This window comes from Saccopteryx bilineata, chromosome 1 (genome assembly GCF_036850765.1).
Source record: "Saccopteryx bilineata isolate mSacBil1 chromosome 1, mSacBil1_pri_phased_curated, whole genome shotgun sequence".
Classification (NCBI taxonomy): Eukaryota; Metazoa; Chordata; class Mammalia; order Chiroptera; family Emballonuridae; genus Saccopteryx; species Saccopteryx bilineata.
Window position 1 is genome coordinate 112,528,348 of NC_089490.1, and position 27,862 is coordinate 112,556,209.

Here is a 27,862-nt window from a genome sequence, read left to right on the forward strand (position 1 = left end):
GCATTTAGGTTGTTTTCTCTTTCTGACTATTACCAGTAAAGCTTCTAGGACAGAACAGCTGTGGGCAAATTTTCCTGGGGACACAGTCTCGTGGAATTGTTGGCCATATGGTAACCCTATGTCTCTTACTGGGCGGAACTGCCAAATTGTTTCCCGAAGCAGCTGTACCACTTCACACTCTTCGTGTTTTGTTTCTTTAATAAGGAGCCTTCAGTATAGCCCCAGGGTCCCTGAGCAGGGCCCCGACCTCAGGTCTACCTCCCCCGGGGTGCCCAAGCCGCTGGAATCCGAGGGCCAAAGGCTCGGAGGGCGCACACTGTGGGAATCGTAGTTCTGGCCTCCCGCCTGGCCCCGCCTCCGCAGCGCTAGCAGCAGGAGGAAAACAGACTCTTGGCAGTGGCTCTGTGGACATTGTAGTTTTCTTTCCAGTTAGCAGCGTACAGATTACTGCAAGAAAAACTACAATCCCCAGAAGGCTGCGGTGCTACGGCAGCCGGAAAGGCCAATCCGCGTGCAGCACTCCCGCCCACCCTCCCGTCCCGGCCGCTCTCCAGGGCGTCTGTAAACACACCCAGACGGTCATGGAGGGGGAGGAGGGGGCGGTGGCGGCAAAGGGAGGCGTTTTGGGCCGCCTCCAGGGTCCGCGCTGCCATTCCTGAACTGGTCCCTCGTACCCGTGACTGTAGCATCAGGAAAGCTAACTGTTAGGCGAGAGAAGGAGGCAGTCAGAACCATATCCCCTTCTTCCCCCGGGGCGGGGGCCGGGGAGGGCAGGAGGAGGGAGTGCCTGGCCAGGCTGGCCTGTCTGCCGAGATGGATGACAGTAAGGTAAGTCCTGTGGTTTGCACGCGCAGCCGCCACCGCCGCCTGCTTGTCGCTAAGTGCTGGTCCCGCCGCTGAGCCTCAGCTCTGTAGTCCATGCCAACACCCAAGAAACACCTGCCTTAGACATCCGCGCACCTTCAGTTATTACCCCAGGTACCCAGCCAGGAATTCAGGGAACAGCGGGCTGCGTTGTTCCAAAAAGGGCCCTCTCCTCTGGGAACTGTTCATTCCCAGGGCAAGCCAGTTTGTCAGCTTTTCCAGGTAGTGCAAACCCTAGTTCTTGACTTGCCTACCGAGATAAGTGAGGAAATTACTTTGCTTCTCTTTTTTGCCTACCCTTGTCCCCTCCCAGCCTTTCTGTAGTTTGGAGATCTTAACTAGGGCACCCTGAACCAGCCCTATTTGCTTGACTGTTCCCCTTTCTTCTTTCCTGCACCCTTACTCAATGCCCCATTCATATAATCAGTTCACTCCCCCTCTGAGCTATTTTCCTGTGGTTGGTTGGAACACTGTGCTAAGCTCTTGTTGCTATTCGTCCAGAGTCTGGAATCTAACCTCCTCTGGAAAGCCTTCTCTAAGAAAAGTAGTGAAGTCTTTCTTGTTAATCCATCTTTAATAACTTATCACCACACTCTTTATCCAAATCACTTATCCTTGTGATTATAAGATAGCAGATAATGTTCATTATTGGTTAATTTATATGTATAACCTATTCTTTCCGTTTTTATGTCTGATCCACATTATTGTTCGTGAAGATAGGGATGGTCAGCTTATTGATCATCAGACTTCTTGAATTTGCCAATTTCTGAAGTGGATATTGCTCCTTCCCTATGCTATCCAGAGGTCTTACTTTGCACAATCTTCTGCATGATGCTGGAAATAGCATTTTTTTATTTATTTATTCATTTTTAGAGAGGAGAGAGACAGAGAGGGAGAGAGAGGAGAGAGAGGAGAGAGAGACAGAGAGAGAGAAGGAGGGAGGAGCTGGAAGCATCAACTCCCATATGTGCCTTGTCCAGGCAAGCCCAGGGTTTTGAACCGGCGACCTCAGCATTTCCAGGTCAACGCTTTATCCACTGTGCCGCCACAGGTCAGGCAGAAATAGCATTTTTTTTATTGTTGATTGTGTGCCTTTTTTCCCCTCCAAGTAACCAGTAACATTTTGCTGCTGTCAAGTTTTTGTTTCACTTGTCATCAGAGAGACTGAAAAGATTTCCAGCTTCTCTGTACTGCTTGTGCTATTTTACATTATATACCCTTCCTGTTCCTGCAGAAGGCTCTGAGAAAAGTGATAGAAGTGAAAGCCCAAGGCAGTACTCTGGAATTGGGACACACCTGGAGAAACAGTCTGCTTGTGAAGTAGCAAACCTCTCCTAATAGGCAGTGGTACTTCCAAGACAAAAAGGGGGAGTTCTGAAAGTTTTCCAGAAAAATCAGAAAATAGTTTTTTTGAAAAAGCCTTTGCTAGCTTGATCTTTCAGTGTTGATTTTGAAATTAAATCCATTATGTCTCCCAGAAAATAATGTTATGGCTGTTTAAGACTGCCAAAATAACATACTGTTCTTTGACTTTTTAAACTTGAGAGACTCTCACTGAATATTCTACATCATTTTCAGTTGTTTCCCTTTCACAGCTTTGAAATATTTAATAACTTTATCATAGTCTTCTGTAATCTCAAATAAGTCTAAGAAAAATACATAAGGTTATAAGTTATTTTTCTTACCTATAAAGTCACATAGGAGTTATTTCTAAAACTAGCAAACTGTATTGGGGGGTATAAAATTTTATTGCTTTGCCTAAAAGAGTGAAATTGAATTTAGAGGGGTAGACTATTCATAACTTAACTTCCTATAGGGTCCACAGGTATGCAAAATAAATTCAGTTTTCAAACTTTATTAATTCATAGTTTTTGTGAAAGAATGTGGAAACCATCAGCTTCCTAAATCTTTAATGACTGTGGAAAACAATCCATTTTAAATGTCTATGGATGAATAGTGCTTCTGTGAATATACTACTTTCACTTTGGTTGCATGTCATAGTTTGGCGTGAGTAATATTTAAATGCCATGTCCAGCAAGACTGGACTGCTTTCAGCAGTCAGGCAGTGTCAAGCACCCTTAAATAAGGCTTTGGCAGCGCCCAGTCGTGCCTTTCTCTGTGCTCCAGTAGATGTAGTCCTGCAAAATTGTATTGTCTTCCTAGTACATACATACATACGAACATACACACAAATACACTTCTCTCTCACACTATATAGGGATGAAGTTTTAGGTTCCATTTCCTCCTGTGTAAGGGAAGGTGAGGGCTGGTGCTCAGAAGTATGTTGGCTGTGCTAGTGAGAGCACAAAGAATGACAAGCATTGACAGCAAGGCCAGGGCAACTGGAAGGGGATGAAGTGAGCAGGAGCAGCAGTGATAGGCCTGCTCAGAAGTGAATGAGCAGGTCAAGAAACAGATGATGATAATGTGAGGACCTCCCTTTATAAAGATTCTGTGTTCTGAGTTTTCATCAGTGGCAATGAATGAGTTTGCCCAGAGCTCTCCATCTTCTGCCATCTAGCTTACTGGAGTAGGAGCAGGACAAATTTGAATGTGGGTGCAGCTTTGCCTTCCAGATGTCTAGGATTGTGCCTGATACAGCATAGAGCAGTGGTCCCCAACCATTTTTGGGCCATGGACCAGTTTAATGTCAGAAAATATTTTCACGGACAGGCCTTTAGGGTGGGATGGATAAATGTATCACGTGACCGAGACAAGCGTCAAGAGTGAGTCTTAGATGGATGTAACAGAGGGAATCTGGTCATATTTTAAAAATAAAACATCGTTCAGACTTAAATATAAATAAAACGAAAATAATTAAGTTATTTATTTTTTCTCTGCAGACTGGTACCAAATGGCCCACGGACCGGTACCGGTCCGCGGCCCTGGGGTTGGGGGCCATTGGCATAGAGTACTAGTTGTTAATAGTGATTGAACTGAATTGGAACAGAGTGGCATTACAGAGAATGCCCTGATGTACCTGGACTTCATTAATCAATGAGCTTCATTGAGCCAACCAGCCAGAGTATACAGATGATAGCAAAGGGGAAAAATAAAGCAAAAGCTATATTGGATATATAAAAGTGTGCGCTTGGGAAAGTGCTAAGTAGCGGAGTTCAAATACTAATTGAGTGGATCTCTACTAGGTTAGCTGGGAAGGAACAAATCTTGGCTGGGTTATTTAACCTTTTCTGAACTTCCGTCCTATCTGTAAATGGTCAGTACTTTCTTTACAGGCTTTGTTGAGGATTAGAGATAATGTATTGGGTATAGAGTCTAACACCTAGTAGGCACTCAAAAATTATTATTATTACATTACCTAGCACAGTGTACTAGGCACCGAACACGGTCATTTTAGTAATTCTTAAATGCGTACTGCTGCATAACATTTGTGGTTTTGTTTACTCCTACACTACTACCCTTTGTTCCTATGCCCGCAAATGGGACAGAGGCATTGGGATGGGACATGAAATGAACTTAAGCTGTGCCCTGTCGGATTATATGAGAAAGGTAGTCTTCTGAGCCCACCTGCATGTCCATTTCTAGCAAAAAGTGCTTGTTCTCTGAAAGCCTTTTCTCCCTGACCTGCTGCGTTGTTACAAAGAAAATTGAAATGTGCTATTTTCAGAGGCTTTGATCATAGATGGATTCTTATTTTATATTTGACTTTTGTGTTTATTGAATGAATGCATGAGTAAATATGTTTCTGCGCAGACAATGAGCTGTTAAAAGACCACTGTACTTTATTGTCCAGATGACAATTTAGGGCATCAAGTTCCAATTGAGGAACTGATGAGAGAGTAGGCCAGCTGCTGGTCACAGTATGTTGCTATTATGGGCTGCTGTTCTTCTCCTTACTTCCTTCTACCTGTATGACACACGGTTATCTGAAAATGAGATTTCTTACCACCTGTAGGTAAGAAGACAAGTTCTTTTGTTCCATTCAGTTCTAAGTAGTGAGGTTCTCACAAAAATTTTACGTTGGCCAGGAAGATCTCTTTGACATTTCCAGACCTGTCCTTTGGCCCCGGAAGTTCCTCCTGTTTGCCCCTTAGCCATCTTTTGCTAGAGCTGGAGCTATCTTCCTTGGGGAGTACCACAAAGCTCAGACATTTTCTGCCTTTTTTGTCCTACTACTCCATCAATACTTTCCACAAGACTGAGACAGAAGAGCCAGCTCATCTACTAAATAAATGTCTGACAGTAGATATTAATATTTTAGTGTGCCTGCCTTTCCTATCTAGGTTACATGCACATTGTAACTAGGGAGCCTCTACAGATAGTTGAACCATAACGGGTAATTTTAATACTATACAAACCAATTGAAATTGAAGTTTAAATATGTTTTGTTCCTTATTTTCAGAAAAGTGTGTTTGTTTATCATTAATTTATCAGACATTTTTGGACACCTAATATCTATTAGACATTGTGCTAGACAGTAGAGATACAAAGATCAGAAAGAGTTGATAATTTTTTATCAGGAGTTTACTTTTCAGTGGACTAGGCAGGCACACAGAAAAATTATTATGATATAATGAGGTAAGAAATGAGGGCAACAGGGGCAAAGTGGTTTTGGGGGCGTTGGGATGGATGCCTAACTGTCTTGGTGTGTTAAACATGGGTTCGCACAGTAGGAATGAATCTGTAAAAAAGAATAGAAGTCCCCCAGAAGATGAGGAAGAGGGAATATCCTGTACTAAAGCAAATTGCACTGGCAAATAAATCTTTTAGTACAGCTGGAGCAGGAATTGGCAAATTTTCTGTAAAAGGTCAGGTAGTAAATATTTGTTGACCATGTGATCTCTGTTGCAGTTAACTCAACTCTGCGATTGTAGCATGAAAGCAACCATAGGCAGAATGTAATGAATGGGTGTGGCTTGTTTCAATAAAACTTTATTTACCAGAACAAGCAACAGGCCAGTTTTGGCTTGCCGGCAGGGCTACAGTTTGCTGACTCCTAAACCAGAGCTTAAGGACAGAGATATGGATGGGAAGATAATCAGGGGCCAGATCATGATATGCCTGGCAAGTTCAGCTAAGAAATTTGGGTTAGTATTTTTCAAAGTGTGGAAAAAAAGAAGACACCTGCTGAATCAGACTCTTTGGGAATGGGGCCAGAATTTTCATTGTAATAGGCTCCCCAGTTGAGTGGTTCATACGCTTACTGAAGTTTGAAAACAAAGGCCATAGATATTGGGGAGTCATTGAAGGATTTTAAAGCAGAGATGACAATCCTAGATTTGAGTTTTCAAAGAAAAATGCTAATGGCTATCTGGAGAATGGATTAAGGAGGGTAGAGATGGAGGAACTGGGACAAGACTAGAGATAGTCCAATTAGGAAAGAACACAGATTTTGGCATATAACCAGAGTTCAGATCTCATTTCTGCCACTTTCAAGCTATTACGATTTTGGACAGATTATTTCATCTCTTTAGAACTGAATTTCCTCGCCTATAAATTGGGTGTGTTAATAAAACCTTACTGAGTTATTGTGAAAATTAAATGTACTATATATGTGAGCGCATATTGAAAGAACTTGATTCATAATGGTTTCCCAGTAACTGCTAGTCCTTTCTGACTCCTCACTAGTTTGGTTATATTGCACAGAAGAAAGGCCTGAAGATCATATTAAAGCCTATTATAATGTAGGCTGTGGTTGATATAGCAGCATAAAATCCTTCAAGGGTGAAGAATGTGGACAGCAAAAGAGACAGAATCCTGGAAAACTCTGTAATGATCACAAAACTGAACTGAAAGGGAGAGGTTAGTGATCTAAAAGAACCAGAAAAGGGGGGGTGGCTGTTGCTATGCCATCTATCTAAGGGAGAAGAGAATTTTAAAGAGGGGACTTAGCCTACAACATGAGCTGCTACAAAAAACGTTCAAGTAAAGTAAGTAGTGAAAAAGTATCCACTGGACTTGGAAAGTAGGAGATTGTTTATGAAGCTAGGGAGAGAAGTTTCAATGGATTGATAGGGCAGGAGCCAAAATGTAGGGGTTGAGAAAGAGACAGGCGGGAATGAAGCAAAGACAGTTAAGGGTAGACCGCTCTTGTGGAGTCGGTTCCTAACTGTTTCAGGCATTGCTCAATATGTATATGTAGTATTATATTTACCCTTAAGCACTATCACCTGGAAGGGGGAGAAGCGTAGGGATTGGGAGAGGCAGGTGTTAACTCTCATAGAAGCCTGCTTCACCTTGTTTCTCCTGTTGACTCAAAAAACTGGCAGAAAGGTTAGCAGCAGGAAGGTATGATTAGACTTTCTCTCTTTCTGAAGATCTGATAAACAGGAGAAAAAGTCTAACCACAGCTGCGAAGGAAGTAATGGGAACCTTAACACCGAAATGAAAATGCAGCTACTTGGTTTTTTTCTTTAAAGTGGTAAAGAGCTGTGACCAGCGCACATTCATATCCGTCTTATTTTTCTTTAATCAACTGGAGATAACTTTTTACTTTATGTTTTTTATTTTTAAAGTGAAACAAGCCCTCCTGCTGTTTTCCTTTATAGCTGGGGCTGATGCTACCACTTTATGTAAATGCAATAATTCTCTTAGACTTAACAACTTGAAACTTGTATGAGTTGTCTTAAAAATTAGAGCTTTAGGATGTAAATAAGTACAAAAAGAGTGGTAAAATAATAAGTTTTTAATTGGTTTTCAGATTTTGTGTCCCTTATATGGGAGATATTTTAAAAACCACTTCTATAAATTGTTGGTAGGGATATCAACAAATCAGTTTTTAAATATTGCTAATTTTTATATTGTATTTATTCATTCAATTATCAGCCTTCTAAAATATGCCTGGTTCTGGGCTGGGTACAATGGGAACTGCAGAAGTAGAAAACAGAGCTTCTGTGCCTGAGGAGCTCACACTAGTGGAAGAGATAAAATGCAAATCTGTGAGGGCACTAAAAAGTCAATATACCATATAAACTCAGTGTGATTTTAACTGTATGTTCAAATGCCCGGATGGGGTTCCTAAGGAGATAGGCATGACCTGATTGGAGGCTGCCTGTTGGGAATTAGCAAAGAGAAGATTGGCTCGGTGAGAGGAAACCTCGATTCTGTGGGCTGAATGGTGGCCTCTGAAACATACATCCTGTGTCTTAATCCCTGGAAACGACGAGTGTCACTTTATATAATAAAAGTCAATAATAGTAGCTTATATAGCAAAATACAATGATTAAGTTAGGATTTGGAGAGGAAGGGTTTGTCCTAGATTTTGTGGGTGGGCCCTAAATCAAATGGCAAGTGCCCTCATACGAGTGAAGCAGAGGGAGGCTTGACAGACACCTGCGGAGGCAGCGTGACCACAGAGGTAGAAATTGGGTTCATGCGGCCCCAAATTAAGGAGCACTGACAGCCCCAGAACCTGGAAGAAGCTCAGGATGGATTCTCTCCGAGGGCCTCCAGAGGGAGTACAGCCCTGCCAAGCTTCTGGCCTCCAGAAGAGAAAGAATACCTTTCTGTTGTTTTAAGCCACCAAGTTGGTGGTAATTGTTACAGCAGCCACAGGAAATTGATATGCTGGATATGGTGACCTAGTAGGCAGTGCTGAGCTGAAAGTTTTATCTTGAGCTGTAGAGTAACATGGCCAAAGGGCCATTAAAGTTTATCCTCTCTATAATGATCAGGTATTACTTCTTAAAAAAATTTTATTGATTTTGGAGAGAGAGGAAGGGAGAGAAAGACAGATGTCAATTTATTAGTACACTTACTTATGCATTCATTGATTGATTCTTGTATGTGTCCTGCCCTGGGATTGAACCCACAACCTTGGCTTATCAGGACAGTGCTCTAACCAACTAAGCTACCTGGCCAAAACCTATATATTACTTTTTTGCAATGAAGAAAAATACACCAAAAATGCAGTGAAATAAAAATACAATAAGAATAACCTGAGAAGAAAGGTTCACTCGACGGCTGTTTGCTAGATCATTAAGTAAGGAACTGGGGGTAGCAAAGGGGAAATGGTGGAGAGACCCACTGGGAACCTATTGTAATAATCTGTGAGCAGGGCCCTAGTGTAGGTAGTAGGAATAGAGAGGAGGAACTAATTCAGAGATTTTATAAAGGAATAAATTGGCATGCCTTCAGTGAGTGGGCATGGAGGTCACAATAGTAGAAGAAAATTTCAAGGAAGCACAAAATGAAAAAGTTTGTTACCTAACCTCACCACTGCCTTCCATCAAGTGCCTAATGCCACAGTGAGTTGGATTAAATGAATGACTATATAGCATTAATATAGAAGTGCATATAAAACACCTGTCAGTTTTAGATAGAGCCTTTTCAGGGAATTATATATTCAAGTTAATGAGTAGAAAGAGGTCAGTGTGTGTGTGTGTGTGTGTGTGTGTGTGTATGTATGTGTGTCCACTACCAGCCATCCTGTAAACACACTGATCCTACAATTTATAATGTTATTTATTTCATGTTGGCTGTGTTTCACAAGTCTAAATACATTAAAAGTAAGGCCCCTCCCTGTCTTATATTAATATTCCCAGAGTTTTAGTGTTTGGGCCATAGTGGGTGTTCAGTAGAAGGTCGTTGAATGAACGAGTTCATCTCCCCCTTTACCTGAAGAAGATTAGGACAGCAGGATTTGCTTCGCCTGAAGTGGTCTGTATGGAACAATCAGAGACGACGCGGGCGGGCAACTCCAGGCCTTGTCCTCGGGGAACCCCCCTCCCCTGCACACCCTGATTTAGCCCTGAATTTACATCATTGTTCTTGGTTCCTAAAAAGAGAGAACTAAAATGATTCAAGGACCTTTGGGATAGTATTTAGAGTGGACACTGGAGGCTTCTAAAGAGCCTGCAGCTACAATCATTGTCACTTCCTTCTGTGGAAGTTAAAGCCGCTGACTGGGACGCCTGTGCCCTTCACACTCGGGCCCTTGCGGCTCTTCTGTCTTCCTCTCTAATGGTTAAATTTAAAATTATCAGGAACTTTCTCTCGGCTGAAACCAGTAGTTTTATCTTAATCCCTAGCCTTTTAAACACATAAATTAGAAACATTTAAAAATTTAAAAAAATAAAGATGAGGAAAAAAATCTTCCTCACAGAAGAAATAGGAGAGAGCAATGGGACAATGTGGTTATTCACTGAGTTTGTGAAAATTTTATGAAATGTAGGTAAGAATGATTTTTGGCCCAGAGATATTTAAGGAATTTGTGAGGTTGGTTTCAGTTTTAGTTTCTGGTTCCTTGTTTCTAATTAACTTCCCCTTATCCGTCCCCTAAACTTTATGGCTTATGAAATATATGAAGTTCAGTAAACTACTCTAGTTGGCAACTAGTAACCCTACATTTGTATAATACCTTTTTCTTTACAAAGTGCTGTCACACATTATTACATTTAAAATTTACAATAATTCTGTAATATACTTGACTCTCTTGAAAGTTGGTACATTAATCAGGTTTTAGCTGGTGCTAAAAGCTAAAACTTGGGTCTATTCCTGAGGAAAAGTTAAGCTGGAGAGGTGGTGGCTTTAAATGTAATTTTATAGGCGATGACATAAAATATAGGAACCCTGGATTCATTTACTGTGCCTTTTTAATTAAAAAACAAAGGAATAAAATAGTTCCAACTTAAATATTTTGCTCCCATGAAAACTAAACAAAGGGTTATAATGGTTGTTTGATTTTTATGACTGTGCTTCTCAAAAGCAGCCACTCCTGCATTAATTAAAAGCAGCAATATATGAGGTATTGTAGTATAGCGTTGTGTCATGACTCATCTTACTACATAAAGAATAGATGTAATTGCCATTTATTTCACTATAGACATGAGTGTTTATACTGTAAATATATTGCTTTTTAAAAACTGTGGCAAAGTACTCCGGCCAGATAGCTTGGTTGGTCGTTCCCATATGCAAAGGTTGTGGGTTCGATCCCCAGTCAGGGCACATACAGGAACAGATCAATGCTTCTGTCTCACTCTGTCTTTCCCTTCCTCTCTCTTTAAAATCAATAATTTTTTTAAATTAAAAATATATGAGTAAATAGATGAAAACTGTAGCAAAGCAAAGATGCTATGTTTTCATATGTAGGGTGATTTCATAATATTATATTACAATTGGGCAATTGATGTGATAGAAGCATCATTTAAAATTATCCCATAGTAATATTTGGATCAGCTAGTCATCCTGGAATTGCTAATCAAATATTTGATCCTGAGGGAAAATTTCCTGAGATATGTATTTGATATTGGAATATAGACATGATGATTCAGAATAGAAAAGTTTTAAAAGAGCAGTTTTTGAAAAGCTGAAACTAATTTGGCAGTAGTTCTGAAGCAGCTAGCTTTTCAGATGGTGGAAAGATTTTTTTTCCCGTGGAGTATTCAATTTCATTTCAGAGCCCTCCTATAAAATGTTAAATGCAGTAGTTAGCCATCATGTTATGATACAGGGTGTAAATGTGGCTGATCTACATTTAAAGTGTGGTTTTCTTGACCTAACCATTATACTTAGTAATGGTCTGATCTTTATAGGGTACTACTAGGCATTGTTGGTATATGATATTAATAGTGATTTCAGACAAACAAATCAGAGATTGTATATCCAAATGAATATTGATCATTGGAGTTTTGTTACCTGGGATAGTTTTTACATTTATTCTAATGATTTGCCAGTGTTTGTGTTTTCCATCTTCTCTTTTTGATTGGTTTTTAAAACCTCAGCAATATTTCTTTATACAGAAGCCTTGATATTTTTATTTCCTGAGGATAATTTTCAGAAAGAACTGGACATCATTCACACCCTTTTCAGATAAACAAAGTGGATAATCCAGTTGTTTGGGAATTTAAAGAAAAATGTATTGTTCTAAAATAACATGGCCTCGAAAGGCATATTGTATAGTGGCTTGTAAGAAATTGGCTCCTAAAGCGCTTTCCAAAACTGTTTGCTCATTGCCTGACTGGTGGTGGCACAGTGGATAGAGCACTGACCTGGAACACTGGGGTCCTAGGTTCAAAACCCCAAGGTCACCAGCTTGAGTGCAGGCTCATCTGGTTTGAGCATGGGGCTGCTGGTTTGAGCCCAAAGGTTGCTGGCTTGAATCCTAAGGCTGCTGGCTTCAGCAAAGGATCACTGGCTCGGCCTGAGCCCTCCCTCCCTCACCATCAAGGCACAAAAGAGAAGCAGTCAATGAACAACTAAAGTGATATGAGTTGGTGCTTCTTATAAATCTCTCCCTTCCTGTCTGTCTCTCTCTCTCTCTCTCAAAAGAAAAAAAAAAGCTTGTTCTTTGGAATAAATGTACCCCCATTTCAAGGTGACTGCTTTAAAGAAAATTTACTTGATATATGTAAAACATCTTTACCTCATAGTTAAAGCTTGTATAAGAATTTGGGGAGTTTCCAAACCTAAACAATGAAGATTAAATTGCTTTGCCAGTCACCAAAAAATTATGCCTATGCAGATAAATGAATAACAGGTAGAAATCTCCTGAGACAATCTAGTATTTAATTATAGGCTTCGAAAAGCAGGAGAGAATTATCCTATTTCAGACTTCCTGTGTGTTCCTTTGGGCTCAACAAATTTGAAGAGGGAATTTATAGCCAAATTGCTTAGGATACATATTTGTTTTTATATATACATAACTTTACATACAAATTTTATATATATATATTTTTGAGAATGTTTTATATATTTTTAAAATTTATTTATTTATTTATTTATTACAGAGACAGAGAGTGAGTCAGAGAGAGGGATAGGGTCAGACAGGAAGGGAGAGAGATGAGAAGCATCAATCATCAGTTCTTCATTGCATGTTGCGACACCTTAGTTGCTCATTGATTGCTTTCTCATATGTGCCTTGACCACGGGCCTTCAGCAGACCCAGTAACCCCTTGCTGGAGCCAGCGACCTTGGGTTCAAGCTGGTGAGCTTTTGCTCAAACCAGATGAGCCCGTGCTCAAGCTGGCGACCTCGGGGTCTTGAACCCTGGGTCCTCTACATCCCAGTCTGATGCTCTATCCACTGCGCCACCGCCTGGTCAGGCCATATTTTATATTTTTTATAATTGTAAATATTTTTAAAATTGAATTTATTGGGGTGACACTGGTTAACATAATTACACAGGTGCCCAATTCTACAACACATCTCTATACACGGTAGTGTGTGTTCACCCCCCAAGTCAAGTCTCCGTCCATCACCATTTATCCCCCTTATACCTTTCATGTCCCCCCCATGTTCTTGTCCACAGTTCTTTGTTTCTTTTTGTCCTTTTTTGCTCAATCCTTCCATTTATAAATCATTGAAAAATACATGTGATAAAAGCTATTTATAATCATACCTGTCAGAGAAATCCTCATTGACATCCTCCTTGTGTTATTTTATAATGTTAAGATTATATTGAACTTAAGTTTTGAATGTTGATTTCTTTTTACTTATTATTTTTTCAAGTCAATAAAAATTCAGTAATCTTTTAGTTTTTTATTATCCAGGTACATATGATTCATAAAGTTTACTGTTAAACTATTTAAAATTTATTGTTGAAGAAATAATGAAAATGTTTTTCTTCTCTCACATTGATTATATCAAAAGTATCAGAAGAAAAATTATGAAGCAAAGCCTCATAAGGCATTTGATGGGATTATGCTTTTTTAGTTCCATAGGCTTCATTGATGTATTAATTATAAATGTTTCCCTTGCGAATATGCAGTGGTAGTCACCTTCCTAGACACAAAACTAGAGGAAAAATTATTTCTTCTCTTTCTTCCTGAAGGTGGTTGGAGGCAAAGTAAAGAAGCCCGGTAAACGTGGTCGGAAGCCAGCCAAGATTGACTTGAAGGCAAAACTTGAGAGGAGCCGGCAGAGTGCCAGGGAATGCCGGGCGAGAAAAAAACTGCGATATCAGTATTTGGAAGAGTTGGTGTCCAGTCGGGAAAGAGCCATATGTGCCCTCAGAGAGGAACTGGAAATGGTAAGAAAGTCAGTCAAATAAATGCACAAAAAAAAAATCAACCTAGACCCTGTTCTGTTGGCTCAGTGGTAGAGCGTCGGCCCAGCATGTGGATGTCCTGGGTTCGATTCGTGGTGAGGGAACACAGGAGAAGCTACGATTTGCTTCTCCACCCTTCCCCCTTCCTCTTCTCTCTCACTATCTCTCTTCCTCTCTGTAGCCATGGCTTGATTGGTTCCAGTGAGTTGGCCCCCAGTGCTAGAACCTCCCCCTCAGGCACTAAAAATAGCTTGGTTGCTATGCAACAGCCCTAGATGGGCAGGACATGCCAGTAGCAGGTTTGCCCAGTGGATCCCAGCAAGGGTGCATGATGCTGGGATCTGTCTCTCTATCTCCCTCCTTTCACTTAAAAAAAAATCAATATAAGCTTTGCAGTCAAGAAATATACATTAAAACATGAAGAAACCAATTTTTCACCTATCCAGTTGACAAATGTGGCAAAGACTATCAGCCAGTATGTGGGCAAATAAGCTTTTTCATACACTACTGGTAGGAGTGGAACGTGCATGACTGTTTCACTGAGGGATTGTTTATAATAGAAAAAAAGGAAAATAACTCAAATGCGTAACAATGGGGGACTGGTTAAATAAATTATACTATATTCCTATGTTGGACTGCTTTGCAGCCAGTAAAAATCACAATGCACCTATATATTTATTGATATATAAAAAAACATTTAAAATATATTGCTAAGTAGAAAAAGCAGTATAACAATATATAATAATATGAATAGTATGATACCATTTATGTTTAAACATTTATTTGGCATGTTTCATTCTTTCATTAATTCCTTCAGATTTTGGGTAGTGGCAGTAGAAATGAAAATGAGAATAGGTAAAATAGAGTTGAAACCCCATTACTGTGAGCTCAGGGGAGGAGGTAACGAGTTGGAGAAGATAAATAATACTACCATGATCATTACAAAGTAGGACAGGAGGCCATGGCCGGTTGGTTCAGTGGTAGAGCGTCGACCTGGTGTGCAGGAGTCCCAGGTTCGATTCCCAGCCAGGGCACACAGGAGAAGCACCCATCTGCTTCTCCACCCCTCCCCCTCTCCTTCCTCTCCCGCAGCCAGGGCTCCATTGGAGCAAAGTTGGCCCGGGCGCTGGGGGTGGCTCTATGGCCTCTGCCTCAGGTGCTAGAATGGCTCTGGTTGCAATAAAGCAACGTCCCAGATGGGCAGAGCATCGCCCCCTGGTGGGCATGCCAGGTGGATTCCGATCGGACGCATGCGGAAGTCTGTCTGACTGCCTCCCAGTTTCCAACTTCAGAAAAATACAAAAAAAAAAACCCAAAAAACAAAGTAGGACAGGCTACTTCTGCTGTTTAGAATGTAAGAAAAGAAGTTTGGGGCATAAGAAAGTTCAGATATACACTACTCAGTAGATTTATTTTTTCAGTTGAATTTGACTTACGCTATAAGTTACTTCTCGCCTTCTGCAATGTAAACCATTTGAGGGTGTAATCTCTGGACAAATTAATCTTTGTACACCCCAGAGTCCACAGTACACACTGGTAGAAAGTAGATATTTAGTAAATGTTTATGAAACAAAGGAATTACAAAAGTATTTATTTTAGGAATAGAAATAATAATGTGACTATTAGCCAACAGAGATGAATTCTAACTAGTGGCATACTGTGTGAGACGTTTTTTTAACCAGAGGAGCAATACTCCAATATATCACCAGAATATTCAGCAGTAGTTTGCGCCCTCTTGTGAAAGATGGCAAACTTTATCCATGTCCCAGGTGAGAAATAGGAAATCAATGGAGGGTGGGATTCCCAGCAGCTTACATGACCTCTGGGTATGGGTCTTATGTCTAAGTTTTCCTGAACTCTGATAGTAAAATTTTACCTAAATATATTTTACATATTTCAGTACAAGCAGTGGTGCATGGCAATGGACCAAGGAAAAATCCCTTCTGAAATAAAGGCCCTACTCACTGGAGAAGAGCAGAGCAAATCTCAGCAGAACTCAAGCAGACACATGAAAGCTGGGAAAACAGACACTAATAGCAATTCCTGTGAGTATCATACGTGGAGAGTATATATATATGTACTGGAGTGTCTTAAGGCGGGATTTCTGTTGACCGCTTTCCTCTTTTTTTCTGTTTTTAAATAAAATGCTGGCATTGTTTGTAATACACTAATAAGCAAGTGAAATGGTAGATCCTAAATGTTGAAATGCATTTTACATGGGGGTCTCTAAAGAGCAACTGATACATTTATGGAAAATTTTTTAAGTTGGGCTAGTCCATAAATGGGAGTGTGCCTTTCTAGTTATTGTTAATAATAATGCCTTTTATTATTTGTATTTTGACTTACAGCTCACAGAGTATTTTCACCTAAATTATTATAAGAATTTCCTCTACTAATTGTGTAAAGGAATTATACTTTATAGATAAAGAAATAGCAGAGGGGTAGATAAAGTGTGCAAGGTCCTCACCTAGTCCAGACTCTATCATATATATTCATAGTAGCCCATTCCAGTAAAGACTTTTTTTTATTAAGGTAAAATTCACATAACATGAATGAATCATATTAAATGAACAATTCAGAGGCATTTGTTACATTTAAAATGTTGTACAACCGACCCTGGCCGGTTGGCTCAGCGGTGGAGCATCAGCCTGGTGTGCGGAAGTCACGGGTTCGATTCCCGGCCAGGGCACACAGGAGAGGCGCCCATCTGCTTCTCCACCCCTCCCCCTCTCCTTCCTCTCTGTCTCTCTCTTCCCCTCCCGCAGCCAAGGCTCCATTGGAGCAAAAGATGGCCCGGGTGCTGGGGATGGCTCCTTGGCCTCTGCCCCAGGCGCTGGAGTGGCTCTGGTCGCGACAGAGCGACGCCCCGGATGGGCAGAGCATCGCCCCCTGGTGGGCATGCCAGGTGGATCCCGGTCGGGCGCATGCGGGAGTCTGTCTGACTGTCTCCCTGTTTCCAGCTTCAGAAAAATACAAAAAAAAAATGTTGTACAACCACCACCTTTATCTAGTTGTAGAATATTTCATCACCCCATAAGAAAACCCTAAACTCATTAAGCAGTTACTCACTGTTACCCCCTCCCTCCAGCCCCTGACAACTATGAATCTGCTTTGTGTCTTTATGGTAAATATGGATTTACATAATCTGGACATTTCTATAAATGGATCATACAGGATATGACTTTATGTGTCTGGCTTCTTTCACTTAGTATAATGTTTTCAGGCTTATCCACATTGTAGCATGGATCAGTACTTCATTCCATTTGATGGCTGCAAATATTCATTGTATATGGATATCATGACTTGTTTATCCATTGACCCATTGATAGAGTTTTGTTTCTACTTTTTGGCTATTGTGAACAGTGCTGCTATGAACATGCATGTACAAGTGTGTGTTTGAGTAACTGTTTCCAATTCTTCTGGGTATACACTGTATACCTACTCAAGTGGAATTGTGGGGTCATATGGTAATTCTATATTTAACTTTTGCAGGAACAAACTTTTCCAGAGGCTGAAATATTTTACATTCCCACCAGCAAAATATGAAGCTTCCCATTTCTCTACATCTTGTCAGCACTTTTTATTCTCCCTTTTCAAAAACTACTGTATTCCTGATATCCTGGGTTCGATTCCTGGCCAGGGCACACAGGAGAAGCATCCATCTGCTTCTCCACCCTCCTCCCTCTCCTTTCTCTCTCTCTTTCTCTCTTCCCCTCCTGTAGCCAAGGCTCCACTGAAGCAAAGTTGGCCCGGGCGCTGAGGACGGCTCCGTAGCCTCCACCTCAGGCCCTAGAATGGCTCTGGTTGCAACAGAGCAGCACCCCAGATGGGCAGAGCATCGCCCCCTGGTGGGCTTGCCGGGTGGATCCCGGTTGGGTGCATGTGGGAGTCTGTCTCTTTCTGCCTCCCAGCTTCTCACTTCAGAAAAATACAAAAAAACCCAACAAACCCTACCGTATTCCCCCATGTATAAATATACCTTAATTTTGGGGCCTAAAATTTGAAAAGTATTACAAAAAGTTATTGAACTCAAGTTTTATCTATCATAAAATGCATACAACTCCTCATCACTGTCAAAACTCCCATCCATTAGCTTGTCCTCTGTGTCTGATGACGAATCACTGTCTTCAACAATGAGCTCAAAAACAAGCACAAAAAAAGCAGGAAATGCAAGTAAAAAAAAATCTACAACCACTGTATAAGGCGCACCCAGTTATCAGACTTGAAATTTTTCAGAAAAGGTGTGTCTTATACATGGGGAAATACAGTATAGCCTTCCCTCAGTGGTAGAGCATCAGCCTGGCATGTGGATGTCCCAGGTTCAATTCCCTGTCAGGGCATACAGGAGAAGTGATCATCTGGTTCTCCACCCCTCCCTCTCTCCCCTCTCTTTTTCTTCTCCCCCTCTCCCACAGCCATGACTCAGTTGGAACAAGTTAGCCCCAGGCTCCATGGCCTTGTCTCAGGCTCTAAAATAGCTTGGTTGCTGAGCAACAGAGAAATGGCCCCAGATGGGCAGAGCCTTGTCTCATAAGGGGTTTGCCAGGTAGATCTCAGTTGGGGCACATGTGGGAGTCTGTTTCTCTGCCTTCCCATTTCTCACTTAAGAAAAATAAAAATAAGTAAAAATTTAAAAAACCCTCTAGTCTTCCTAGCTGTTGTGAAGCAGTGTCTGATTGTGGTTTTGATTTATATTTCTAAAGATTAATAATGTTGAGCATCTTTTCATGTGCTTCTTGGCCATGTTTCTATCTTCTTTGAAAAAGTGTGTCTTTATGTCCCTTGACTATGTTTTAATTGAGTTTTTTTCATTTTGCTGTTGAGAGGTAAGAGTTCTTTATATATTCTGGATTCTAGACCTTTATCAAATATGTGATTTTTAGATATTTCTCCTATTCTGTAGGTTGTCTTTTCTCTTTCTTGATAATGTCCTTTGGTGCACAAAAAATTTTAATTTTAATAATTCAGTTAATCTATTTTTCTTTTGTTGTTTTGTGCCTTGTGTGTCATATTCAACAATCCATTACCAAATCCAATGTCATAAAGATTTTTCCTTATGTTTTTTTTTCTAAGAGTTTTTTAGTTTTAGCTCTTATATTTAAGTCATTGATCCATTTTGGGTAGGGGTCCAGTTCTTGTGCACGTGAATATTCAGTGCTGGTGTTGTTCCAGCACCATTTGTTCAGGAGACTGTACAGATCTCAGAATGAAGATGCCAGGTCATCGATTTCTTCATTATTGTAATTGCTTTGGGAGCACTTGAAATAGCTATAAGGAAATGTTATAAACTTTCCTTTTAAAAAATGTTTATAAGCCTGACTGGTGGTGGCACAGTGGATTAAGCTTTGCCCTGAGACACTGAGGACCCAGGTTTGAAACCTTGAGGTCACCAGCTTGAGTGTGGTCTCATCTGGCCTGAGTGTGGAGTTGCTGGCTTGAGCCCAAAGGTCTCTAGCTTGAAGCCCAAGGTGGCTGGCTTGAGCAAGGGGTCCCTGGCTCGACTGGAGCTTCTCAGTTAAAGCACATATGAGAAGGAATCAGTGAACAACTAAAGTGCCACAACTACGAACTGGTGCTTCTCATCTCTCTCCCTTCCTGTCTGTCTGTCTCTCTGTTAAAAAATATATATATACAATTGAATGATTGGCTTTTTGATAACTTTTATTAGATGAGGTAACATTTGCTTAATCTAAATTGAATTAAGGTAAGAAAGGCAAATCAGCTCAGTTTTCTTTTAGTCTGTATTTAAAAATAACCTTCTTATACATACTTAAAATTTTTTTCATGCGTTTTAAAAGAATAACTAAATTTCATTGACCTTAAAAAAATTCTTATATTGGTAACTTTGATTTATCTTTCAGGGTGAAGATCATATAGAATGATGAGTCAGTGACTGAAGTCATCATCCTGATTTCTATGAAAAGTGAAAGGGCAAGAGTGAGCCTCTGGGCTCCAGTTACTACCTACTGCTCCACAGTCATCTCTGTAAATCTGCAGTTTTCACCAAATGTGTTGTCATAGATCTTAAAGGATTTTGCTTTAACTTTTAACACTTAGAAAATTTACAGACATTCAGACCTGTTCTGGTTGGTGATGCCACCCATGGCATTTAACATGTTGCAATGCTTGAAAACACGGGAGTAGAAAAAAATGGGTAAAGATTGTATTTTTGCATCTGAACTCCATATTGCTTTCTTGGGTAATTTATATTCTTTCCATGTAATTGTGTGTGTATGTGTGTAGGTGTCACTGCCTTTCATGTTTTTGATTGCCCTACAAAGAGAAACCAAACAGGCTGATTACTGACTTAAGTTCTTAGCCTCAATGGACCTAATCTTACTTCTTTATATTTACTTGAGTAACGTCTACTTTCTGCATGAACCATGATTTCTCCTGTGAGCCATTCCAGCATAAGCTGTGAATATGTATTAACAAGTACACACATTTCTATTTTTATAGTCCACAGTGAGAGGCCTGTTCTAAACGACATACATTTCAACAGCACCCAGCAGGACAGCCCTCAAGACGGCCTCCATGTCAAACTTCTGTTGCTGTCTTCTCAAACTGTATTTATAAAAGTTGGCTGGGGCCTAATCCATACTTGGAGAACAATCAGTCAAATTTTATTTTTAAGCAAGAATTAACCTTTTAGGCACTTCAGCAGCACATGTCATCTTGACAACCCAGTGTATATGTATGTGTGTATGTGTTTCTATTGTGTCTCTATATTAGTATGTGAGGAGGGCAGGAGTGAATGTTCACGTGTTTCCTTGTGTAGTCAACTAATATGGAATATTTTTCTAAAGACTATAGAATAAAAGTAGCTGCTGAGATCAAGTTTCTGCCCCAAGAGATCTGGAACAAAATGAGCAACAAATTGCTGGTGGGTCTAATGGCTGTAGCCGTACCCAGAACCCTGTTTCTTTCCCGAGAGGACTGTCCTTGTGAACGTGTTCTGAGCCAGAAGGAAGCACTGTGGTGTGCAGCTGGTGCAGGCCCCCTGCGCCTCCACTCCAGAGCGGAACCCTGGGGCCAGTGCTGTGCAGGGCAGCACAGCTAGGGGTGCAGAAGGCAGAACAGTCCATTCCAGTTCCCATCGCCATTGCCTTCACTGTCTTCCTGACACCGAGTGGAGTGACAGTTGAGGAGTCCAGTATGAGACACTCAAGAAGACCTAGGAATCTTCTGATTTCCCCTTTGAGACCTTCTCTTTTATCTTTCTCATAGTTAAATCAGGAGTTGTGTTCCCCGTTGCTGCTAAATTGTGACTGTCCTTGCCTCTAATGAAGCAAATATTTGGCTTCCAAACAAAATATGGTTTTGTTATGAAATGGTAGTTTAAGAGGAGGCATTATATCCTACACTGTCTGTGAGGTGGAACATGAGATGGACCACATAGTTTAAGATTACAGGTATTTCCCCCACCCCCTTCTCTTAGGCTATGCATTTGAATAAAGTGCCTCCCCTTAGCTGGAGTTCCTGAAGATCTCTTGGCTTAGGTTGCAAACTCAGATCTCTAGTCCATTCCTGTGTGACTACTGATATACCACTAGCCCAGACTGTTGGGTCTCTCTGTGTTTTGGTGGATGGGGGTGGGGATGTTAAGAGTATTTAATATCTTTTTAGTATCACAAATATAAAGAATTGTTAATATTCAGGCCTTCAGAATTTTTTTCTTTTGTTTATATATAACACATTAGCATTGAAGAATTTTAATTTAGTTGTAAAAAAAGCAAAATTTTATATTTAAAAAGAAAGTGAAATTACAGATGCATAAGAGCAAAAGTTTAATATACCAAAGACACTGTGTTGTTGCTTGATGTACTTAATGTCAATATTTGGGGCAATTTTTAAGGTTTTCCCCAAAAAATGCATTAATAATAGTCTGTACAATATTTAAAATAACAAAAGTGAAAACATCTTTATACCGTATTATCACAAACTGTTCTAAAGACAGCAAAACTTGTGCTCAGTTGTTTTTCCTTTGCTTTAGAATAAACTACCAGTAATCCTAAACCAGTCTAAAATGTATTGTTCATAGATCGAATCTAAGCATTTGTACTTGCAGAAATGTTTTGCAGTGAGTGAGGCCTTGGACTAAGGAGAGACTAGAGTTTATTTTCAAATTGTATGACTGGCTTCCAATAATCCTCTATCAGTAGACTTACTGGGAAAATACCAGATATTAAGAACTAGATTTAGGCCCTGGCCAGCTGGCTCAGTGGTAGAGCGTCGGCCTGGCGTGCAGAAGTCCCGGGTTCGACTCCCGGCCAGGGCACAGAGGAGAAGCGCCCGTCTGCTTCTCCACCCCTCCCCCTCTCCTTCCTCTCTGTCTCTCTCTTCCTCTCTGTCTCTCTCTTCTCCTCCCGCAGGCAGCCGAGGCTCCATTGGAGCAAAGATGGCCCGGGCGCTGGGGATGGCTCCTTGGCCTATGCCCCAGGCACTAGAGTGGCTCTGGTCGCAACAGAGCGACGCCCCAGAGGGGCAGAGCATCGCCCCCTGGTGGGCGTGCCAGGTGGATCCCGGTCGGGCGCATGCGGGAGTCTGTCTGACTGTCTCTCCCGGTTTCTAGCTTCAGAAAAAAAAAAAAAAAAAGAACTAGATTTAATTCTTTCATAGAAGCATGAAACCGTTTTTTGGTAACTTTCCATGACTAGCATAAACCAAGTAACCCAAAGAGCATGGGAGATGATAATGAAGTCTAGTATACAATGCAAGGCAGGCAGGACCCATAACTTAATGTTTTTTTTCTTTTTAACAGGGAAAATCAACACTAATAATACACTCTAGGGAAGTAACATCTATTTAGAGGCTTTAACATTACAGCAAACCAAAAGGTTAAGCTTCAAGCGACCAAACTTACAACAGGATATTTTGCTGCATTTTGGCATTACACTGTAACTTGTAGTAATAACCATCTGAGGACTCTTAGTACTAACTCAGCACAACTAACTCCTCTTTCCCCTCCATAGTGTTGGGAGAAATAATTTTTTTCTCACCATAAATGTCTCAACTTTATACAAGAAGTCAGAGTGAAAGGTATAAAACAAGGTTACAACATAACTCATCATTTTGTGTTTTTTTTCTTTATGACATATACAAGTATATATTTTTTGGCGCTGTATACTGTTTAATTTAGCAAGCTTATGTGCCTATAAAATTTATTTTTGAATAAGAATAGTATAGGACTTTATAGCTATTAATTTTATTATCAAAATATCTAAGGTACTCAATCCATTTTAATAATTAAAATTTTTCTAAATATCTTGAAGAATTCTTTGTGAACACTAGACTCAAGACTACAGTAAATCCAAACAGCATATCTTCGACCTGGGTTTTAAAGCATTTCACCTCAGTAACCTATCCTCAACTTGCTACTTCCTCCGGTGCTTTCTTCATTTACTTACACAGTTGTCAGAATTTTACATTCGACTTTCTCTTCCAAGGTTCTATGTGATAACTTTGTAAACATGCATTTATGGCCTTCAAACATTTTAAACTGAGACTAATGCCTAGAGTCACATTTCTTTTCTTTTTTTCTTTTTTCTTTTTTTTTTTTTTACAGGGACAGAGAGAGTCAGAGAGAGGGATAGACAGGGACAGACAGACAGGAATGGAGAGAGATGAGAAGCATCAATCATCAGTTTTTCGTTGTGACACCTCAGTTGCTCATTGATTGCTTTCTCATATGTGCCTTGACTGTGGGCCTTCAGCATACCAAGTAACTCCTTGCTGGAACCAGCGACCTTGGGTCCAAGCTGGTGAGCTTTTTTGCTCAAGCCAGATGAGCCCGCGCTCAAACTGTCTACCTCGGGGTCTCGAACCTGGGTCCTTTCGCATCCCAGTCCGACACTCTATCCACTGCACCACCACCTGGTCAGGCTAGAGTCACATTTCTTGTTAAAATTTTAACTTTAAAGATTTGTAACTCTGGAGCATTAACCTTACACTATCTAAAAAATAGGCCATGTTCCAGATATTCCCATAAATCTTAAAACCCAAAAGAGGAATTCTAATTTTTAAAATGTCGCTAATGAAGAAAAATCAACTGCACTTATTCCATCAACACTATTAAAGGATAAGTGCCAGCAACAGAGGACCTATACATATTTCTGAAGACCAAGACTTACCATGGCAAACAATAACACATGGGCAGAGGAGATGAGATCCTAAACACCACTGTCATAAAAATAATCAATTCTGCCTTTTGTCTTCTTTCTGCTGCATAAGGAACCAAAGAAGTCAAATAGGGAATTGTTCTGTCTGGTTCAACAAAAAAATCTTTAAGAATAGATAGGTATGGTATATTCCTTATTATTCTTTCAGGGCATTATTTATACAGCTTAAAAAAAAACTTCAAAAATAAAAATAAGACTAGTTAGCCTTGTGAATATTCTTGAATTTCTCTTCAAGCAATTTAACTTTTTTACCAGCGTCATCACTCAAAAGTCCCTTTAACATGGGCTTTATCCCACAGTTACAAAGCAGCTTCCTCCTTTGTTGAATGTGAGAGTGGTTCTTTGTTCCTTCAGGATCCCAAAGCCATTCAAAGTCATTCCTGTCTGTTTTCCAGCACTATATATGTCATATTGTAGGGGAATACCTTTAGGAACTTTCTTTACATTAGATTGCTCCCGTTTTGTCAAGAATGAGGGTACAGCAGTACGAGTTAATTTGGTTTCTGAGTTACTGAGCACCGCACTTCTCCAGGGTATCAATAGATAACAGTCAAAATTCCTCCATTTGTGATGGAAGTTGGCCATTGATGCATTCTCTTTGCTACTACATTGTCTAGCAGTTGTTTTGTGTTCAACTGGGCCTGTGAATTTTCAGACCTCTTCTGAAAAGAAAAGTTGCCTGATGAGTGTCTTTCTGATGAGTTAATTTATTTCCATTTTGGGTATAAATGGTTGAAATACTATATTTTCTATTTAACTGGTTAGGTCTTTTGAGAACTGCAGTTGGTTTTCTCTGCACTTCATTTTGTCTCAGAACATTTGAGGCAAAGAGACAGACTCCCGCATGTACCCCAACCAAGATCCACCCGGCAAGCCCCCTATGGGGGATGCTCTGCCCTTCTGGGCCACTGCTCCCTTGCTCAGCAACCAAGCTACTTTAGCGCCTGAGGTGAGGCCATGGAGCCATTCTCAGCACCTGGGGCCAATTTGCTCCAACAGAGCCATGGCTGCGGGGAGAAGAGAGAGAGAAGGAGAGGGGGAAAGGTGGAGAAGTCTAATGGTCACTTTTCCTGTGTGCCCTGACCAGGAATCAAACCCAGGACATCCACACACTGGGCAGACACTCTACCACTGAGCCAACCAGCCAGGGCCTTGTGTTTTTGGTGCTGGAAAATATCATTCTATATTTTTGTCACTTAGAGGTGGTTGATTCATAGACTAATTCCTTTTCGAATTCCAGTTGTTTTCCTAGCTGCAAGGCCAGCAGTAACTCCATAAGGACATGTCTTTCCAGACATCATTCTTCCTCTGTGGCTCAGGTTAGTTTTTACCAAAACCTGAATTCTGTTCCCTATCGTACTCTCATCCAGAATTGCCAGGTACCACTTTGCTGAAGTCTTCTATTTAGTCATGGAAAATTCTCCTTTCCTTACTTTCAATTCAATTTGATGATATCATCCAGAGACATAACAATTTTGTTGAGGTTTTAATTATTGCAGGGTGGCAGTGACAGGGTTGCCACGGCTCCGTCTAACCGAGAACCAAATCAGTTCATGGCTGGAAACGCTGCACTGGACCACTCAGTAGAGAAGGCCAGAATCTGAGGCCTGCCACCTTCCACTCACCCTCACAGACTCAGAATTTACAGGTGTTTTAAATATAGTGTTCAGATTATAATGGGTCTCTTTTGCCATCTGGTCTACTAAATGTATACTTTTTTTTGGCAAAACAACCCAAGATGTACTCTATGTTACTTTGTTCAGTACCTTTGAATTCCCCAGACAAGTTGTTTTCAAAGCAAACATTCCAAAATGAATGTGACTCTTCAATGGACTCTCTCCATTGTGCTTGAAGTCTTTCTTCTCTGGTTGTAATTTTTCTTTTTCTTTCTATTTTTTTTATTTAATCTAGAATAGAAGCAGGTAGGCAGAGAGACATACTCTCATATGAAACCCCACTGGGACCCACCTGACAAGCCCCCTACCAGGTGATGCTCTGCCCATCTGGGGCCGTTGCTCTGTTGCTCGGCAACTGAGATATTTTAGCACCTGAGGTGAGACCATGGAGCCGTCCTCAGTACCCGGGGTCAACTTGCTCCAACCAAGCCATGGTTGTGGGAAGGTAAGAGAGAGAGAGAGAAGGGAGAAGGGGAGAAGTGAAGAAGCGGATGGTCACTTATCCTGTGTGCCCTGACTGGAATCGAACCCAGGACATCCACATGTCAGGCCAATGCTCTACCACTGAGCCAACTAACCAAGGCCTTCTCTGGTTGTAATTTTAAATTACAGGGTCATTTATCTGGACTATCCGACCCCCCCCCCCCCCAGTATCTTTATAAGAGCAGTGACTTTTTTCCTTGGGTCAGGTAGAAGATGTATAATTTTGGGTTAAAAAAATGACAATTTATTCCAGTTTATTCTTAAACCTATCTATATGGTATTTTGGAGTAGATAAAAAAAATGAAGAGAAAGTTCCATGGTTTTTGTTTGTTTGTTTTGTTTTGTTTTGTAACAGAGACAGAGACAGGGACATATAGGAACAGACCTACCTGAAGGGAAAGAGATGAGAAGCATCAGTTCTTTGTTGCGACTCCTTAGTTGTTTTGACTGGGGGTGGGGTGGGGACTACAGCAGAGCGAGTGACCCCGTGCTCAACCCAGCGACCTTGGGCTCAAGCCATTGACCTTGGGCTTCAAGCCAGCAACCTTTGGGCTCAAGCCAGTGATCATGGGGTCATGTCCATGATCCTACACTCAAGCCAGCAAGACCAGCAACCTCAGGGTTTTGAACCTGAGTACTCTGCATCCCAGTCCAATGCTCTATCCACTGCGCCACAGCTTGGTCAGGCAATTCCTTGGTTTTAAAAAGGAATGTTTTGATTGCTTTGGGAATTGTGATTGTCGCACACTTTGGCCACTTGAAACACGTTAGTAAATGTCACTGATTTAAACAGCTGGAGCGTTTCTTTCAGAATTTCAGTTAAGGAGAAGCACACTTACATCCTAGCATCTCTCACTACCTGTGGTGACAGGCTGAGAGAGAACAGGAGAGAGTGAGAAACAGTGAGCTCAGTCTCTCTGGGTCCAGGCTGTTCTCCTTGCTCTCTGAGTAACATAGTAATGCTTTCTTTATCTTTTTTACCCAAAGAAAGGAAGGTAAAGGGGGAAATGTGTTTGTCTATTTAGACCAGTCATAATCTGTCATTAACTTAGCACAGACCTGTCATGCATCAGAGCAATGGAATATAATAAAGAATAAGTTTGGCCAGGTCAGGTTTTAGGATATGGTTGAAGTTCTTAAATTTTTTTTTGTTTGTTTTATTTAAAATCTTGCTATTGTATTTAAATCTCATTGCAGCAAATTTTTGTCACAGTTTACCAGCTAACTGGCAGTATTTATCACCTTTACCATATAGCATTTTCTTTTATCATATTTGAATTATGATAGACTTTGATTTGGCTAATTACAAAAAGTATAGGTTTAAACTGGACTTGCCTTTAGTTACAATAAGAGGAAACATAAATGTTATATTTCACAAGAAGTCAGTTGCTTATTATCATTAATATATTTAGTTTAAGGGAGAGGAAAATAACTGTTAAACCACCTGGTATTTGGGGGGCATTGAAGGGATTTTTCTTTCTCTCAGAGCATTGTACAATTATAATTTTATGAAAAATAAAATATTGGCCCTGGCCAGTTGGCTCAGTGGTAAGCATTGGCCTGGCGTGTGGATGTCCCAGATTTGATTCCTGGTCTGGGCACACAGGAGAAGCACCCATCTGCTTCTCCACTCCTCCCCATCTCGCTTCTCACTCTCTTTTCTCCTCCTGCAGCCATGGCTCGATTGGAATGAGTTGGCTCTGGGCACTGAGGAT

The 27,862-nt window shown here is 40.7% G+C and overlaps 1 protein-coding gene and 1 pseudogene across 1 annotated transcript; one reads left to right on the forward strand and one right to left on the reverse strand.

Moving 5' to 3' along the window:
• Nucleotides 1-536: 536 nt before the first annotated feature.
• Nucleotides 537-21,826, forward strand: CREBL2 (cAMP responsive element binding protein like 2). Its single transcript, XM_066264416.1, has 4 exons — nt 537-828; nt 13,595-13,792; nt 15,711-15,855; nt 19,672-21,826. The coding sequence occupies exons 1-4, from the start codon at nt 814-816 to the stop codon at nt 19,674-19,676; spliced, it is 363 nt and encodes a 120-aa protein (XP_066120513.1). The 5' UTR covers nt 537-813; the 3' UTR covers nt 19,677-21,826.
• On the reverse strand, nt 20,087-27,862 carry LOC136327324 (UAP56-interacting factor-like; annotated as a pseudogene).